This window comes from Balaenoptera ricei, chromosome 2 (genome assembly GCF_028023285.1).
Source record: "Balaenoptera ricei isolate mBalRic1 chromosome 2, mBalRic1.hap2, whole genome shotgun sequence".
NCBI lineage: Eukaryota > Metazoa > Chordata > Mammalia > Artiodactyla > Balaenopteridae > Balaenoptera > Balaenoptera ricei.
Genome location: NC_082640.1, coordinates 157,100,815 through 157,120,600, shown reverse-complemented (window position 1 = coordinate 157,120,600; position 19,786 = coordinate 157,100,815). Strand labels below are relative to the sequence as shown.

General features: G+C 35.7%; 1 protein-coding gene across 6 annotated transcripts in view; it reads right to left on the bottom strand.

The window, feature by feature from the left end:
* Positions 1-19,786, bottom strand: part of PCNX1 (pecanex 1) — a 164,544-nt gene that overhangs the window by 110,217 nt on the left and 34,541 nt on the right. For all 6 annotated transcript variants that reach the window (XM_059914533.1, XM_059914535.1, XM_059914534.1 and 3 more), the window contains 3 exons: positions 5,555-5,660; positions 1,249-1,294; positions 7-96 (listed from right to left, as the gene is read on the bottom strand). In XM_059914533.1, the coding sequence (XP_059770516.1) occupies positions 7-96; positions 1,249-1,294; positions 5,555-5,660 (242 nt within the window). The remainder of the gene's footprint in view (positions 1-6; positions 97-1,248; positions 1,295-5,554; positions 5,661-19,786) is intronic.

Here is a 19,786-nt window from a genome sequence, read left to right as displayed (position 1 = left end):
TCTTACCTTGTTCTTCACTTCCTTCCTTACAAAGACTAGAGCTCTGGCCCAGACTTAAACTGATATCATCAGAAGTCTTGGCGGTGTCTGTATCTCCTACAAAGTGAAGAGAGACCCATGAAGACATTATATGAAAAGTAAAGGCCGTACAGTGTGGCATAACAAGGAAGGACATGAGGGAGTACAGTAGATATTTATTAACTAAAGCAGTTTTTGTATCAAGGGTTACAATGATGGGAGATGCATTAAACTAACAGGAAGTTTCGTGGACTGACAGATCACATAATTATTCTCATAGTGCTACAAACCAAATACGGAAAGCCTCATAATATTAGCTAATACAACTATTTCTTTCAAAAGAAGCTTTAAAAAGGAAATGCAAATCATGTAATAACAAGTTGAAACAACATAAAATCCCCTCCCAGGGAAAATTAGAGTTATAAAATTATAGGGCAAAAATAATAATGAATTTATCTGAAATAGATGTATTGAATAAAAGGGATATATAAGATGTACAGGAAAAAACCTTTTTTTTAGTGTCTTATTCGTGCCCAATTTAAAGGTTTCACATTAAATTAGTTTTCTATGAACCTCATCAAAACCCATGAAAGCATTTTCCCTCAAGGCAAAGAAGTTTCTTAAAGATCAAAATTTATAATTCATACAATGTAATGAAAATGGTCAAATACTTTTATGAAATTTGGATGATGAAAGGAGACCACAATTTAAATCAATTAATCTTTAATATAAGATACATAATTTTGGGCTTCCCTGGTGATGCAGTGGTTAAGAATCTGCTTGCCAATGCAGGGGACACGGGTTCGAGCCCTGGTCCGGGAAGATCCCACATGCCGCGGAGCAACTAAACCCGTGCACCACAACTACTGAGCCTGCGCCCTAGAGCCCATGAGCCATAACTACTGAAGCCCACACGCCTAGAGCCTGTGCTCCGCAACAAGAGAAGCCACCGCAATGAGAAGCCCGCGCACCGCAACGAAGAGTAGCCCCCGCTCGCCGCAACTAGAGAAAGCCTGCGCGCAGCAACGAAGACCCAATGCAGCCAAAAATAAATAAATTAAATAAATAAAATTTTAAAAAAGTTTACCATAAAAAAAGATACATAATTTTATCCAAAAAATAATTTCAAGAATGATTTTTCATTACATGTAAATATATGATAGTTATCTTTACTACAAACAAAAAAGAAATGGAAAGTCAGAGGTAACTTTTGGGTTAGATCACACCTACCTTTAATAGTTGTTGCTGTTCCAAGACGAGAGGAACCAGATCCAATCTGAAAACATGACATGAAGTAAACGAAATGCTAGCTACGCCATCAGCACAGACTAGCAAGATTATCAAATGAAATTATATCATCAAAACATGTTATCAGTCGCTTTCACCAAAAGGCCATGATATATCAGAGCCGCACTCCCTGTCTGCTGTGGCGCATGCTGAGCACCTAGTACAAATCTGCTGAGACACTGAATCCCTCTGCGTACTCAGGACTGATGGAGCCCCCAGGGCAAGAGCCTCCAACCTCAAACAGTCCGTGCCAAACGGTCATTGTCATTTTTATATTGCATCATGACATGTTCAAGTTATAAACAAAAGCAAAACTAGGTGTTAAGTCTACCTGAAATAAATTTAGACTTATCAGGGCATAGAAAGGGAAAGTTTGGAGGACATAACATACTTACAAAGAGCAACCTAAATCTTACTTTCAAATTGTTAGTAAATCAATATGTTCTTTCCTGAGTTTCAGACAGAAAGTAAGTACTTCTTTGTAGGCTGCTATAACATATTTTTAAAGAATAAAAAAAAACTAAGGCATCTAAGAAAAAGGAATTTTTAGCACAAACTCTATAAACAGCATACGGATATCTGCAGAGCTTTTAGGGCTTATATTCAAGATGGTATAAGACGTCCCTAAAATTTCATAACCATCATATATTATACTATCATAAAAATCATAGAAACAAATACCACAAATTCCATGAACACATTAAGGAAACCAAATATAACATGACAGTTACTAAATCAACAAGTCTGAGTAACTCTTTTTATAACCTGTTTTCAAGGGATTCAAGAAGAAAATAGTCAAGCAAATTTAACACCTTATACTAAAATCAAGAACATTCATATAATACTCATATTTTGCCAAATCTTTTCTTTCATTGATTCAACTGAACAGAAGTATACAATGAGAAATTTGGTCAAAACATAGGTTAATATTGACTTTGAAGGGGCATGAGGGACTTTCTTGGTCTGGACAGCAATTAAATGGGTGTACACATATGTAAAAATCCACTGAGCCGTACACTTAATAAGTGTATACTACGCTGTATAAAAGTTATATGTCAGTGAAAAAGTAAGTAAAGGGCTTCCCTGGTGGCGCAGTGGTTGAGGGTCTGCCTGCCAGTGCAGGGGACACGGGTTCGAGCCCTGGTCTGGGAGGATCCCACGTGCCGCGGAGCGACTGGGCCCGTGAGCCACAATTGCTGAGCCTGCGCGTCTGGAGCCTGTGCTCCGCAGCGGGAGAGGCCACGGTGGTGAGAGGCCCGCGCACCGCGATGAAGAGTGGTCCCCACTTGCCGCAACTAGAGAAAGCCCTCGCACAGAAACGAAGACCCAACACAGCCATAAATAAATAAATAAATAAATAAATAAATAAATAAAATTAAAAAAAAAAAACATGGCAACATAAATTTAAAAAAAAAAAAAAAAAAGTAAGTAAAAATAAGCATACACATACAGGTTAAAACTACTAATAAATTCTTATGTAGCCAATAAAAAAAATGAGCTTTGCAATATTTTTTTAACTGTTTATTAAGTTTGATTCTCCTGATTTGTCCTAATTTCTGCTTTCAATTAGCCATAAAAGGCACTGCAACTAGACAGAAAGAAAAAGGCCAAAAAGCATTTTACTGCAAAAGAGTTTCATTCTTATCACACCTGCTAAACAAGTTATAAAACTAACATATGTCATTTTTCTACTAGAATAATAAACATGTAACTTCCTAGACAGAAGTTTAAAAACAAGTAAGCAAACAAAAAACACCATTTCATGCCACCCTTCTAAGAATTTAAACTTAAAAAAAAAATGTTTTTTGAATATGCGTACGGTAGTCATTTGCTCACAACCTCGAAGTGTTCTCTTTTTCTCTCCTTAACAAGCTTCCCGTTTTGTTCAAATGTTGGGCATATATCTTTTGATTTATGAGAAGAGGGCCCAGACTCTGATCTAGGTGTGTGCTCTAGTCCTGCTCAATGAATATATGGGAGAGTCTGCTGGAGGGCTTTGAGGAAAGACCTTTTCATGTCTGAGAAGATGATGACCAAGGACAACTCTGCCCCACACTGTCACCTGCTTCTTAACTTTTCAACAGGATCATAATTGAAGCTGCTGTGCTCATCCTGCAACTCTAAGGAAAAGCCAAAAGAACTAGGGAAATTCCAACCCAGAGCCCTAATATTATTGAGCTGCTGAACAAATGCTATTAAACCAGCTCCAAACTTAGGTGACAAACATAAACTATTTCTTTAAGTCACCTAATTAGTTGAGTTCTATTATTTGGTGACAAAAGCAATCTTAACAGATACAATGGGTGGTTATGTTTTATTCTTCATGCTTCTCTGTATTATTTAAAGTTTATCCCCCCCCAAATATAATGGAGTTGTGACTGTTCACACATGAAACAATAAGGGATTGAAAATATAAACCACAGTGCATACAAATAAAAGAATGCAATACAGTCCCCAAAATGTCACTGCAGAAAAACACTTAATAATATTAACATTCATGATATAGTCAGTAAAGAGAATCAAGTTCCAAAGAACAAGCACACTAAAATCTCTCTGTTTAAAAAGTTTTTTTGATTATGACATTACAGATGATTTTTATTTTCTTCTTGTTATTTGCTAACTTTCTAAAAATAAACACATTCAGAAAAGGAAAAAATTAAGAAAAAAATGATATCTTCATACACTTAGAGGTAAAGTTTTTACTTAACAGGTTTGCACAAACTAAGATGGTCCAGTGTTTCTTCTCTTTGGTAAGTGCCAAAGGAAAGTCCAGGAAGGATTATGGATGCCAGAGAAGAAAAATTACTTCCAACTAAAGAGCAATCAGGCAAGGCCACCTCCTCCATGAAGCCTTGCCCCTCTCTCTAGCTGGAAACAATTACTTTCTCCTCTGAAATCTATAGCCCCTTTTCTGTACCATTCCTATGACAACTATTACTTTGTATCATGTACTTACATTTACTTGGTAACATATATCATATTTATAACTTCAGTTACTTATAGACATCTACTAGGAAACTGCAAACTCTTTGAGGGTAAGACCCACTCCACATCCCAGACAAACAAAATGCCTTAAATACCATCAGGCACTAAAATATTTTAAGGAAGATAAGTGATAAAAGGGAAGAGAGGGACGGGGCGGGGGTGGCAATGGAGAGTAGAAGATGGAAAGGAGAAGGGTAGCAGTGGCAGGAAGGAAAGAATGATCACAATGACTATGATAGAGCTACTGTGTTCAAGGAGTTCACTATCTAGTATAGAAGACATTTATATACAACTATGATAATGTGCAATAAGATCTATATAATAAAACATGTGCGAGAAACATAGTATGTCTATATTGGTAATATCTCTACCGATATACAAAAAGCCCAACTTTACTTCCCCACTTCAGCTTCCCTAAAGGATAACAATAATTATGTCAATAATTTCTTTTGGTATAAAACAGTATAAAACTAAAACACCAAAATCTAAGTAGCACAATAGCTTCTGTTATCTGCCCTTTTTTATTCAAGAGTTAATATTTTAAGGAAAACCAAATTAGATGTGCTGTGCATTTAGGTGCAGACATGCAATAATTACATTCAAGATGGGACTCCCTCCCCCAAAAAAGTAGGGTAAGTTCTAATGGACATGATGCCAAGGGTAGAGTTACCAAAGGTGGCTGGCCATTGCTGTGTCCTTTTGTCCTAACGAAAAAGAAAAAAAGAAAAAGAAAAAGAGAAAAAAAAGAAAAAAGGTGTGGCTCTTCAAAAGTTTGTTGCAAAAGTGTAGGCTTATTCCTCAGGGTAATCTGATGTTGCTAATATTTGTCAGTAAGAAGAAAGGCCAGGTTTAATTAAGAATATAAAATGTGCAGCCATATTTAAGGACTAAGTCATTTCATTCTATAAAAAGAGACTGAGAAAAGCACAAGGGATAACCTATATGTCTCCAATACAGACAGACACCATGAAGGTAAATAAGCACACACTAGGAGCTAAAGTTCCTAAGGGCACTCACCACAACTGTCTCGATCAAAACTACCCCTGGGCAATGAGCATGTGGTATGTGCTCAGCAACGAAGTACTTAATTAATGTGAAAATTCTGTTTAAAATAATAGTAATAAAAGATAATCAGTAAACAATCAAAATACTATTACTCAGCAAGATAAATCCAAACACTGACTGACTGTTACAGACAAGAGAATACCTGAGACCACCATCAGGAGGAGGGAAAAAAGCAAAATAAAACAGCACAGGTTCCTACCTGGTTGCTTGGATCGAGGCCAGCATAAGAATTTCTTGAACTGCAACCAACTGGGGGTGTGGCCTCTCGAATGAACTCCGACATTTCAATACCCCCACCAGGATCACTGTGGGGAAAAAATGAGAAAAGGAGAACAACTGTCATTATTCTGACACCAATGGTTTTCTTTCTGTTTGTTTTTTAAATTATTATCCTTTTTTCTGTACAACTAACAGGTTCAGATATTTAATACAGCAAATTGAAAAAAAATCATTCTTCTTTTATAAGTCTGATAATTTGAACTATTTTATAACCATGTCACTACTCCAAAACATTTAAAACTCTCTCCCAAACTGTCTATATCCAATCCAATATTAGAAACTGGCCTTGATTACAATTGTACCATACTAAATATAGCACATATTTTATGATATGTGCCATAAAACCACTCTAGCAAAGAAATTATTTGCCTTTTGTTTCCTAACAGCAAAGAGAAATTGGTCAGAAAGTAATCAGATCTTACACTCCCTGATCTCTCCAAGAGCACAGTCTGATTGAGCTGCATGATACAATGACGAACATGCATGAGAGCAATTATCCTGGTCAAGCTATCTGTATCTGTATTTCTTAAGTTAACAGAATTAACTAGGATACTAACTTGTTTCACAGAGCTGGGAACCTAAGATTTTAGACTTGCATGTGTAGAGTTAGAAGGCACAAGTTTAAAAAGTGAAATGATGCTATGTAGTAAAAACAGGCATTAGAAAGACAAAAGAGAAAAGTACTAGGTTCAAAGAACTAGGAAGTCCACATATAGAACTTAAAGATAATGGGATCCCAAAATAAGGAAAAAAGATCACACCAAATTTCAAAAAACTTAGACAATTAAAGAAAATTTTAAGTTGATATGTTGTATTTTCATTTTTATTCAGTTCAAGAAATTTTCTTTTTAGTGGGGGAGCCACTCGGCATACGGGACCTTAGTTCCATGACCAGGGATCGAACCTGCACTCTCTGCAGTGGAAGCGGGGAGTCTTAACCACTGGACCGCCAGGGAAGTCCCCTAGACAATTTTATAATAAGGTTCCTCAAGAACACAACTTTTAGAACAATTCAGGCCTAAAAGTTATCATAATCCTATTTTTGCCCAAAGATTTTTACTCATTCTACCTGGTATACAAAGTCGGTCAATAAATTTTTTAGCTATTATTATCAAGGATAAAAGCTCTAGCATATATGCTCAACATTATTGTGGACATAAGCTATCTCACCATCTAGCATCTAATTCAACCTCCTGGTTAACAACAACAAAAAAAGCAACTCTAAATTATTCTGGTGAATCACCTCATCCCAATCTCTCATATGGCTGTGGGTAATGCTGACCCCACTCTCAAGTTCAGGGGTAAGCTCTACTGGCCAAAGTCAATCAGCCTATCCCAATCTCTTGGTCACAGCAACTAGTAGTTCTAGAACAAGCACATGACCCAACTCAGGCCAGAAGTGTTCTACTGTTGAGAGAAGAAACTTCTCTCTATCTGCTTGTCTTAATGCTGAGAAGATGAGTCCTGGAGCTGCTGTAGCCATTTTACAACCATAAGGGGAGAGCCTGTCTAAGAAGCCAACTAAAAGAAAAGCACAGCCTGGTAAAGGGAACCAGAGTCATGAAGCTACTTGAAATTCTACACGTTGCCACTTCTGAAGACATCCCTTAAACATAGACTTTTTGGTAATGTGAGCCATAAATTACCTTAAGCCTGTTTGGGTGGGGATTACAACAGCTGCAATCAAAAGATATAGGCAAAATACAATATGCTTACAAGTTCACCTTCCATTTATGTATTTATCACAATAGCTGTTTGAATTCTAGTGTGTTTTTTAAATTAATGGTCTCATAACTACCATGTCCCTGTTTGCTCATTGGGTCTCTAACTCTAGGCCACTGGCTACAGTTAGCTAACAGAAATTATCTTTCTAACTTGTTACCCATTTACAAAAATAAAACATAATGGAACTCAGGTACAAACATTATGGCCAAGTCCACATACAAATGTCCATGTGTGAGAAAAGTGGAGTATTACCAAGTTGCTGACCATTTGGTGTTAAGTCACACGGCTATCTAGGCCGGAATGAGAAATATTTTTCTAATTTGGCAAAATCTCAAGTGTGTATATACAGGCAGCTATCACCCACTGAACTAGTGATGAGTAATAACCAGCAATACTGTTAACTCCATTGGAATGCATTCTCTAATTAAGATTGCAAAGAAATCAGAAGATGGAGAGCAAGGTGAAGACCAAGGAATAAAATGTTCTATGCCACATAAAGGATAAAGAGCCCTCATCTTCCCTAGTTTATATGCATCAGCTTTAAGGATATGTAATTCACATACCTTACAATTCATCCACTGAAACTGTGCAATTCAATGATTTTTAGTATATTCATAAAGTTGTGCATCCATCACCACAGCTGATTTTAAAACATTTTTATCATCTCAAAAGCAAACCCATTTAGCTATTACCCTTCCCAACTCTCCTCCCCCCAGCCCTAAGCAACCACTGATCTACTTTCTGTCTCTATAAATTTGCCTATTCTGGATTTTTTTTCATATAAATGGAATCACATAATACATGGTCTTCTGTAACTGACGTCATTCTTTCACTTAGAACAATGTTTTCAAGGTTCATCAATGTTGTAGCACGTATCAGTGCTTTATACCTTTCTATGGCCAAATAATATTCCATTGTATGGATAGAACACATTTTGTTTATTCACTCATCAGCTGATGGACAATCTTACCCAGTTTTATACATCATTTCTGATAGCAAGTCCAAATGATTATAATTGGAACATAAAATTATTATTAATAACAAAGCAAATATTTACTAAATACTTAATACATTCCAGTCATAGGGGCGCATGCTTTATTTGCATTTTCTCATGAAACATTCCCCTAAAAATCTATGATATAAATACTATCCTCCTCATTTTACAGATGAAAAAACTGAAAACGGAAAGGTGTAAAAACTTGCCTATGGTCTCAGAGGAGTAAACAAAACAAGTCAAGTCATTGGCATACGGAGTTCAGGTGGGAAGGGAGGACACAAATAATACTTCCTCATCACTCTACAATGTGTTATCATATCTGCTCTTTCTGGTTCTTTTCCTTCACACATGAATGTAGGTACTCATAACCAGTAAGGACTGAGAAAAGATTTGAACACCAGGTCTAACTCTAAAGGCTACAGTCTAAGACACCAATAATGCCTTTTAACAAATAGGCATTAAAGTTCTCTTTCCAGTTCAAAACCAAAAGTAAACACCATTATCTAGGGAAGGTTTCTTAACCTCAGCACTACTGACATTTTGGGCCACAAAATTCTCGACTGTGGGAGACCACCTTGTGCAGTTAGGATGGTTAGCAGCGTCCCTGACCTCTACCCACCCCATGCCAGCAGCATTTCTCCCTGTGATAACCAAAAATGTCTCCAAATATTGCCAGATGTCTCCTGGAGGGCAAGGTCATCTCCAGTGGAGAAACAAAAATCTAGAACTAATGCTCAATGGTCAACATTGAGTGGGAAGGAGGTATTAAGGGAGCAAAAAGATGAAGGAAAAAACAAACAGCTCCTTTTATAGAAAAAATATATCCTCTTGCAAACTTACTGTACCTTTCTCTTCTCTACAAATTCAGAAGCAGACCTTTTAGTCAGCTGTTGGTGTCCTAACATATAAATTGACTGAATAAGAATTTTCTTTATTAGCAAGACTTGCAGATTTTCAGCAATGGCAATTTCAGCACATACCTAGAAAGCAGGTAGTTCACAATTCTCACAGAAGCCAAGTGGTCTACTGCAGTAAGCAGTACACCAAATTCAGGGAATCTCTACCTTTATGCCTTAATTTCCTCATCTGTTTAAAAATAAAAACAGGTACAGGGAAAGGCAGAAAAGCAGAAAGGGTCTAATCTGAATTATAAAGGAGACTTCACAAATTAATTTGTTGATTATTAGTATCATAAACTGCTCAGGCTTTAATTAGAACTTCACAGAACCAGCACAGTACTAAATTTACAAATCTAATCTAGATCACAAGGATGTTCCTAAAAGTACGGATAAAAACAAAGTCCCTAAACAGAATAAATCTTCAGAAAATTTAGCCTAAAATGCACCTGTGTATATTTTAAATGGATCCTTAATTTACAATATTGTAAGCATCACTGAATGAGAAATGGAAAAAAAATATGGTTTGTCTCCAAATAATTGTATTCAAATTCTAAAATTCAGTGTGCTAATTTCCTCTCCTGAAATGTTAGAAATGTAATACATACATTAATCGCTTTAACTCTTTCTCTAAGATAAAGATTGAACAAGCATTTCTGAGCTGCTATACCACAGCCAACGACAACCACAGAAGCACAAGTAGTCAGTCCTACTATATTCATTCATTCATGCAACAAATTGACAGCTCTAATGTACCAAGCATAGTGATAGGCTCTGGAAATAAGTGTATCTGTTTTCCTGTTCATTTCTATTCAGAACAGAGATTTATAAGTGGGAGAGTGGGGGAAAGGAGATGTCGAAAGCAAAAATCTACAACAAAGACCTTATTTAATGGTGAAACTTAAAAACACTCCTAAAAAGACAAGGAGGTACACCAATACTATTTCAATTAGAAGTTATACCCAAAGAAAAGTTAAACAAGAAGCATAAGATCTAGAAAGGAAGAAATAAAACTGTCATCGTTTACAGAAAATCAAGAAATAACCTACAAAGTTTTATCATTAATAAGGGAGTTTAATAAGGTTGCTGGATACAAAGTAAACTGCTACATTTAAAGGGAGAAAAACAAAAGGTAATTAGAAAAAATCATATAATAGCAGAAAAACTATAAAATAATTTGTCAAATTTAATAAAAGCTATGAAAGTCTTTTAATGGAGAAATGATAAATCTTTACTGAAAGACATTAAAGAAGACTAAATAAATGGAGAGATTTAATATTGTAAAGATACCAATTCTCAGCAGAGGAATCTATAGCCAGTGTAATTCCAATAAAAACCCTAAGTTCTTGTAGATTTTGCCCAGTAGACTCTAAAGTTTATATCAAAGATCAAGGAGGGGCTTCCCTGGTGGCACAGTGGTTAAGAATCGGCCTGCCAATCCAGGGGACATGGGTTCGAGCCCTCATCTGGGAAGATCCCACATGCCGTGGAGCAACTAAGCCTGTGCGCCACAACTGAGCCTGAGCTCTAGAGCCCACGTGCCACAACTACTGAAGCCCGCGGGCCTAGAGCCTGTGCTTCACAACAAGAGAAGCCACCACAATGAGAAGCCTGTGCACCACAACGAAGAGGAGTCCCCGCTCGCCACAACTAGAGAAAGGCTGCGCGCAGCAATGAAGACCCAAAGCAGCCAAAAATAAATAAACAAAATAAATTTATTAAAAAAAAAAAAAAAGATCAAGGAGCCGAGAGTAGCAAATTAACTCCTGAAAAAGAAGAAGGTACGAGGTTTGCCCCACTAGGTACCAAAGTCATGTTATAAAGCACTTAGGATAGTGTGGTAACTGCACAGGCATAAACTAGATCAACAGAACAGAAGACAGCCCAGAAACATACCCACCATATATGAAAACTTAATTTATGACAAAATGAGTACTGCAGATCACCAAGGAAAAGACAGTCTGTTTAACAAATACTGATTAAACCAGTTATTTATAAAGAAAAAAAACAAATCCCGAATCCCTACCTTACAACAGATCATAATAATTTCCAGCAAAACTGAAATGTGAAAACAAAAGAAACATGAAACTTTAAAAAGACAATCTTTCTGAGAGTATTCTTCTGATATCTGTGTAGGAATAATTTCTTAAACAAGACACAAAAATGTTAATTACCAAAAAATGATAAACTGTGTATTAAATTTAAGAATGTATGATAATCATAAGAAACCTTAAGAAAAGCAAAATGACAAGCTACAAACTGGGAAAAGATGTCTGTAACGTATATAACCAATAAAGGAGTAGTATAATGAATAATTTTTTAAAACTCGTTTTTCTTAATCAATAAGAAAAAGAGAACTCCACAGAAAAATAAAAGAGAAATGAATGGGCATCGGAAAGAACAGAAAACTTAAATGGACCATATATGTGAGATAAGATGCTCAGCCTCATTAGTAATCAGAAAGGTTAACTAAAGTCAAAATGAGACACATCTAACACTTAACTGTTAAAATGGCAAACTGTTAAAACTTACAAAATCAAAGATTGAGGATATAAAACAATAAGGACTTTCACATACTAACAGTGAGAGTATAAGTTGGTACAATCGTTTTGGCAAACAGCTTGTATTACCTAGTAAAACTGAAAGTGAAGATACCCTGTGAACCAGCTTACATATACTAGATATACACATGTGTATGAAGAGACATACCTAATAATGTTATCTGAGCAAAGAAACTTGAAATAATCTGAATGACTATCAACAGAAGAATGGATAAATTGTAGTCCATTCCTACAGTGGTGGACTATACAACAGCAAACATAAATGGTAGCTAAAAGCATCAACATGGGTAAGTATACAAAATATGATATTCTGCACAAAAAAAGCCCTTCACAGAGAAATACATACAGTATGATTCTCTTTAGGATGTCCTAAGGTAGACAAAATTAACTACGAATATCTACAAAGACCATATAACAATAAAGCAAGGGAATTATTAATAAAAAATTCAAGATAAAGGTCACTCCTGAAGGGAAAAGGGTAGAATGATATAGGAAAGGAGTACATGAAGACTTGTATGGTATTTGTATAATGTCCTTATTACTTAAGTTGTGTGGTGGGTAAGTATTCACTTGATTATTATTCTCTAAATTATACATGTAATTGATACACCGTTTGGAAATATATATATTTCACAATGAATTTTTTTGAAAACTGAAAGAAAATAGAAAAATTCAGTAACAGAAGCAATTAAAAATATATACGATTATACAGAACTAATAAGAGCTAGCAATTACTGAGTTGTTCCACATACAAGAAATGGTTCTAAGTGCTTTACATATATGATCTCATTTATTCTAATAATCCCTATGAGACAGTACTATTATTTGTCTCATCATCCAGATGAAGAAGCCAAGGAATAAAAAGCTTTAGTAACTCCCCCAAGGTTATAGTATCAGGAAGTAATTCAAGCCCCTGGCAGATTAAGTGCAGAATCTACATTCTGTTTGCTTACCCACTAAATGAGGGTATGCATTTCCTAACAGAAACAGAATAGACTTAAGAACTATGCAGAACCCACTAAAAAAATGTACACACATATACCATGTCTCTGAGTGAGACTTTCTATTTTAAAGGCTGAGTTCTCTCCAAATTTAATACAATTATCATCAAAATTCTACTGAAATTTTCTGGAGGATGAGTTTACAAGGGAAGATCTCATAAAAAATTAAGTAAGTATACGAATGAGGATAACTAAGATAATATTGAAAGAAAAATACTGAAGAGGGATTCATACTGCTAAGTATTAAGCATATTAGAAGGCCATAAAAACGGTATGTTATAAGCAAAAAGAGAGATCAATAGAGCAGAAAACAAAGCCCAGAAATGGACATAATACAAGTATGCTCCATGAAAAAGCAAGCATTTAAAATTACTGAGGGGAAAACTGCATTATTCACTCAATGTTGTTGGTACAATACTAACAAACCTTAAAAAAAAGAAGTTAGAAATGTTTTCAAATTGATGACAATTTAAGAGTAAAAAGTAAAATGATAAAAATACTAAAAGTAGATAAAGGTGAATATTTACATAATTTGGGGAAAGAAAAATATCTCACAAAACTTGTTATCAAAGACAGAACTAATAAAGTTTCATAGAATAGAACAGATCACAGAAAAATTAATTTTGGCATATAAATATATAAATAAAATGCCATGAAGTGAGGAAAAGTATTTGACACAAAATGATATCCTTCATAAATGTTTTCTCCAAATCAATAGTAAAAAACTAACAACCAACAGAAAAATATACAATTCACAAAATAACAAATATAAATGGAACAGCACAAGAAAAATACCTCCATTTCACTAGTAATCCAAACACTGAAAAAAGTAAACAATGAAATATTTACCAGTTTGTGAAAATACTAGTGTAGTCAAAAGTACAAAAGAAGAAGCCCTCAACCTGCTGATCACAGTAATTAAAAGGTAAAAATCTTCAGAATTTGGCAATATATATGGAGAAACTTTAAAATGGGTGTAGCTTTCCGGTAATTCTACTCCTGCTAAATCATGATAAAAAATTTAGTCATTTAAAATTTAAACATCACAATGACCTAACACAAATTTAAATTAGAAAATAACTGAAATAATTAAACACAAGATAGCTAAATTAAGGTACTGTATACCCACAAAATGGAATACAGTGTAGTCATTAAAAATACTATCACAGAGTTAGATAGCCTCATCCACCAGAGGGCAGACAGCAGAAGCAAGAACTACCACAATCCTACAGCCTGTGGAACAAAAACCACATTCACAGAAAGACAGACAAGATGAAAAGGCAGAGGGCTATGTACCAGATGAAGGAACAAGATAAAACCCGAGAAAAACAACTAAATGAAGTGGAGATAGGCAATCATCCAGAAAAAGAATTCAGAATAATGATAGTGAAGATGATCCAGGACCTTGGAAAAAGAATGGAGGCAAAGATCAAGAAGATTCAAGAAATATTTAACAAAGATCTAGAAGAATTAAAGAACAAACAAACAGAGATGAACAATACAATAACTGAAATGAAAACTACACTAGAAGGAATCAATAGCAGAATAATTGAGACAGAAGAACGGATAAGTGACCTCGAAGACAGAATGGTGGAATTCACTGCTGCGGAACAAAATAAAGAAAAAAGAATGAAAATAAATGAAGACAGCCTAAGAGACCTCTGGGACAACATTAAATGCAACAACATTCGCATTAAAGGGGTCCCAGGAGGAGAAGAGAGAGAGAAAGGACCCGAGAAAATATCTGAAGAGATTATAGTCGAAAACGTCCTAACATGGGAAAGGAAATAGCCACCCAAGCCCAGGAAGCGCAGCAAGTCCCATACAGGATAAACCCAAGGAGAAACACACCGAGACACATAGTAATCAAATTGGCAAAAATTAAAGACAAAGAAAAATTATTGAAAGCAGCAAGTGAAAAACGACAAATAACATACAAGGGAACTTCCATAAGGTTAACAGCTGATTTCTCAGCAGAAACTCTACAAGCCAGAAGGGAGTGGCATGATATACTTAAAGTGATGAAAGGGAAGAACCTACAACCAAGATTACTCTACCCGGCAAGGATCTCATTCAGATTTGATGGAGAAATCAAAAACTTTACAGACAAGCAAAAGCTAAGAGAATTCAGCACCACCAAACCAGCTCTACAACAAATACTAAAGGAACCTCTCTAAGTGGGAAACACAAGAGAAGAAAAGTACCTACAAAAACAAACCCAAAACAATTAAGAAAATGGTCATAGGAACATACATATCGATAATTATCCTAAACGTGAATGGATTAAATGCTCCAACCAAAAGACACAGCCTTGCTGAATGGATACAAAAACAAGACCCATATATATGCTGTCTACAAGAGACCCACTTCAGACCTAGGGAGACATACAGACTGAAAGTGAGGGGATGGAAAAAGATATTCCACGCAAAGGGAAATCAAAAGAAAGCTGGAGTAGCTATACTCATATCAGATAAAATAGACTTTAAAATAAAGAATGTTACAAGAGACAAGGAAGGACACTACATAATGATCAAGGGATCAATCCAAGAAGAAGATATAACAATTATAAATATATATGCACCCAACATAGGAGCACCTCAATACATAAGGCAACTGCTAACAGCTATAAAAGAGGAAATCGACAGTAACACAATAATAGTGGGGAACTTTAACACCTCACTTACACCAATGGACAGATCATCCAAAATGAAAATAAATAAGGAAACAGAAGCTTTAAATGACACAATAGACCAGATAGATTTAATTGATATATATAGGACATTCCATCCAAAAACAGCAGATTACACGTTCTTCTCAAGTGCGCACGGAACATTCTCCAGGATAGATCACATCTTGGCTCACAAATCAAGCCTCAGTAAATGTAAGAAAATTGAAATCATATCAAGCATCTTTTCTGACCAGAACGCTATGAGATTAGCAATGAATTACAGGGAAAAAAACGTAAAACACACAAACACATGGAGGCTAAACAATACAGTACTAAATAACCAAGAGATCACTGAAGAAATCAAAGAGGAAATCAAAAAATACCTAGAGACAAATGAAAATGAAAACACGACGATCTAAAACCTATGGGATGCAGCAAAAGCAGTTCTAAGAGGGAAGTTTATAGCTATACAAGCCTACCTCAAGAAATAAGAAAAATCTCAAATAAACAATCTAACCTTACACCTAAAGGAACTGGAAGAAGAAGAACAAACAAAACCCAAAGTTAGCAGAAGGAAAGAAATCATAAAGATCAGAGCAGAAATAAATGAAATAGAAAAAAAAAGGCAAAGATCAATAAAACTAAAAGCTGGTTCTTTGGGAAGATAAACAAACTTGATCAACCATTAGGCAGACTCATCAAGAAAAAGAGGGAGAGGATTCAAATCAATAAAATCAGAAATGAAAGAGGAGAAGTTACAACAGACACCGTAGAAATACAAAGCCTCCTAAGAGACTGCTACAAGCAACTCTATGCCAATAAAATGGACAACCTGGAAGAAATGGACAAATTCTTAGAAAGGTATAACCGTCCAAGATTGAACCAGGAAGAAACAGAAAATATGAACAGACCAATCACAAGTAATGAAATTGAAACTGTGATTAAAATCTTCCAACAAACAAAAGTCCAGGACCAGATGGCTTCACAGGTGAATTCTATTAAACATTTAGAGAACAGCTAACACCCATCCTTCTCAAACTCTTCCAAAAATTTGCAGAGGAAGGAACACTCCCAAACTCATTCTATGAGGCACCATCACCCTGATACCAGAACCAGACAAAGACACTACAAAAAAAGAAAATTACAGACCAATATCACTGATGAATATAGATGCAAAAATCCTCAACAAAATACTAGCAAACAGAATCCAACAACACATTAAAAGGATCATACACCACGACCAAGTGGGATTTATCCCAGGGATGCACGGATTCTTCAATATACGCAAATCAATCAATGTGATACACCATATTACCAAATTGAAGAATAAAAACCATATCTCAATAGATGCAGAAAAAGCTTTTGACACAATTCAACACCCATTTATGATAAAAACTGTCCCGAAGGTGGGCATAGAGGGAACCTACCACAACATAATATAGGCCATATACAACAAACTCACAGCAAACATCATTCTCAATGGTGAAAAACTGAAAGCATTTCCTCTAAGATCAGGAACGAGACAAGGATGTCCACTCTCACCACTATTATTCACCATAGTTTTGGAAGTCCTAGCCACGGCAATCAGAGAAGAAAAAGAAATAAAGGGAATACAAATTGGAAAAGAAGTAAAACTGTCACTGTTTGCAGATGACATGATACTATACACAGAGTATCGTAAAAATGTCACCAGAAAACTACTAGAGCTAATCAATGAATTTGGCAAAGTTGCAGGATACAAAATTAATGCACAGAAATCTCTTGCATTCCTATACACTAATGATGAAAAATCTGAAAGAGAAATTAAGGAAACACTCCCATTTACCATTGCAACAAAAAGAATAAAATACCTAGGAATTGTAGGTATTTTACATACCTTTTGTCTCCCTAGGTAGGTCTTTTGCCTCCCTACCTAGGGAGACAAAAGACCTGTATGCAGAAAACTATAAGACACTGATGAAAGAAATTAAAGATGATACCAACAGATGGAGAGGTATACCATGTTCTTGGATTGGAAGAATCAATATTGTGAAAATGACTATACTACCCAAAGCAATCTACAGATTCAATGTGATCCCTATCAAATTACCAATGGCATTTTTTACGGAACTAGAACAAATCATCTTAAAATTTGTATGGAGACACAAAAGACCCCGAATAGCCAAAGCAGTCTTGAGGGAAAAAAACGGAGCTGGAGGAATCAGACTCCCTGACTTCAGACTATACTACAAACCTACAGTAATCAAGACAACATGGTACTGGCACAAAAACAGAAACATAGATCAATGGAACAAGATAGAAAGCCCAGAGATAAACCCACGCACCTATGGTCAACTAATCTATGACAAAGGAGGCAAAGATATACAATGGAGAAAAGACAGTCTCTTCAATAAGTGGTGCTGGGAAAACTGGACAGCTCCATGTTAAAGAATGAAATTAGAACACTTCCTAACCCCATACACAAAAATAAACTCAAAATGGATTAAAGACCTAAATGTAAGACTGGACACTATAAAACTCTTAGAGGAAAACATAGGAAGAACATTCTTTGCCATAAATCACAGCAAGATCTTTTTTGATCCACCTCTTAGAGTAATGGAAATAAAAACAAAAATAAACAAATGGGACCTAATGAAACTTCAAAGCTTTTGCACAGCAAAGGAAACCATAGACAAGACGAAAAGACAGTCCTCAGAATGGGAGATAATATTTGCAAACGAATCAACGGACAAAGGATTAATCTCCAAAATATATAAACAGCTCATGCATCTCAATATTAAAGAAACAAACAACCCAATCCAAAAATGGGCAGAAGACCTAAATAGACATTTCTCCAAAGAAGACATACAGATGGCCAAGAAGCACATGAAAAGCTGCTCATCACTAATTATTAGAGAAATGCAAATCAAAACTACAATGAGGTATCATCTCACACCAGTTAGAATGGGCATCATCAGAAAATCTACAAACAACAAATGCTGGAGAGGGTGTGGAGAAAAGGGAACCCTCTTGTACTGCTGGTGGGAATGTAAACTGATACAGCCACTATGGAGAACAGTATGGAGGTTCCTTACAAAACTAAAAATAGAATTACCATATGATCCAGCAATCCCACTACTGGGCATATACCCAGAGAAAACCATAATTCAAAAAGACACATGCAGCCCAATGTTCATTGCGGCACTATTTATAATAGCCAGGTCATGGAAGCAACCTAAATGCCCATCGACAGAGGAATGGATAAAGAAGATGTGGTACATATATACAATGGAATATTACTCAGCCATAAAAAGGAACAAAATTGAGTCATTTGTTGAGACGTGGATGGATCTAGAGACTGTCATACAGAGTGAAGTAAGTCAGAAAGAGAAAAACAAATACCGTATATTAACGCATGTATGTGGAACCTAGAAAAATGGTACAAATGATCTGGTTTGCAGGGCAGAAGTTGAGACACAGACATAGAGAACAAACGTATGGACACCAAGGGGGAAAACCGCAGGGGGGGTGGGGATGGTGGTGTGCTGAATTGGGCGATTGGGATTGATATGTATACACTGATGCGTATAAAATTGATGACTAATAAGAACCTGCTGCATAAAAAAATAAACAAACAAATACTGTCACAGAAAAAAATGTTTTCAGTAGTTCAAAATATTTCCTGAGTACCTATCAGTGCAAGACACTGTTCTAGAACCTGGGAATATAATAGTTCGTAAGAAAAACAAGGCCCTGCCTTCAAAAAGCTTATAAATGCAAACAAATGATTAAGTAAGATAATTTCAGATAGTGATTTATGCTATTCACAAAATTATTATAAGGTAAAATATCTGTTCAATGAACAAACAGGGTAATCATGTTAGGGATGGAGGAAAATGTAACTGAAAAAGGATAAAGGCTTTCAGTGCACTGGAGAATATACAGAAACATTACCTGTCTTAATAGACGAGTACCCACTTTTAGTGATATTATTTATATCTTGAACCTGAAATATTTCATATTATACTGACTGGAAACATGGCATAGTGGTTAAAAGCATGGCCTCGCCTCCAGAGCTTGACAGCCTAGATTATTTGATCTTTCTCACCTTACTTTCCACATCTGCAAATCAGGGATAATAAAAGCAACCATCTCATAGAATTGTTTTTGAGGACTGTATGAGCTTAAAAATGTCAAGTGCTCATATAGCAACTGTTTACAAGTTATATTAGGGACACCTATTATTTCTATAAAGTCACTATAACCTTTTGACTATGATAGCTAAATCCCTCTGTCAGAAAGAGAAAGTGGGTGAGGCCAAGGTA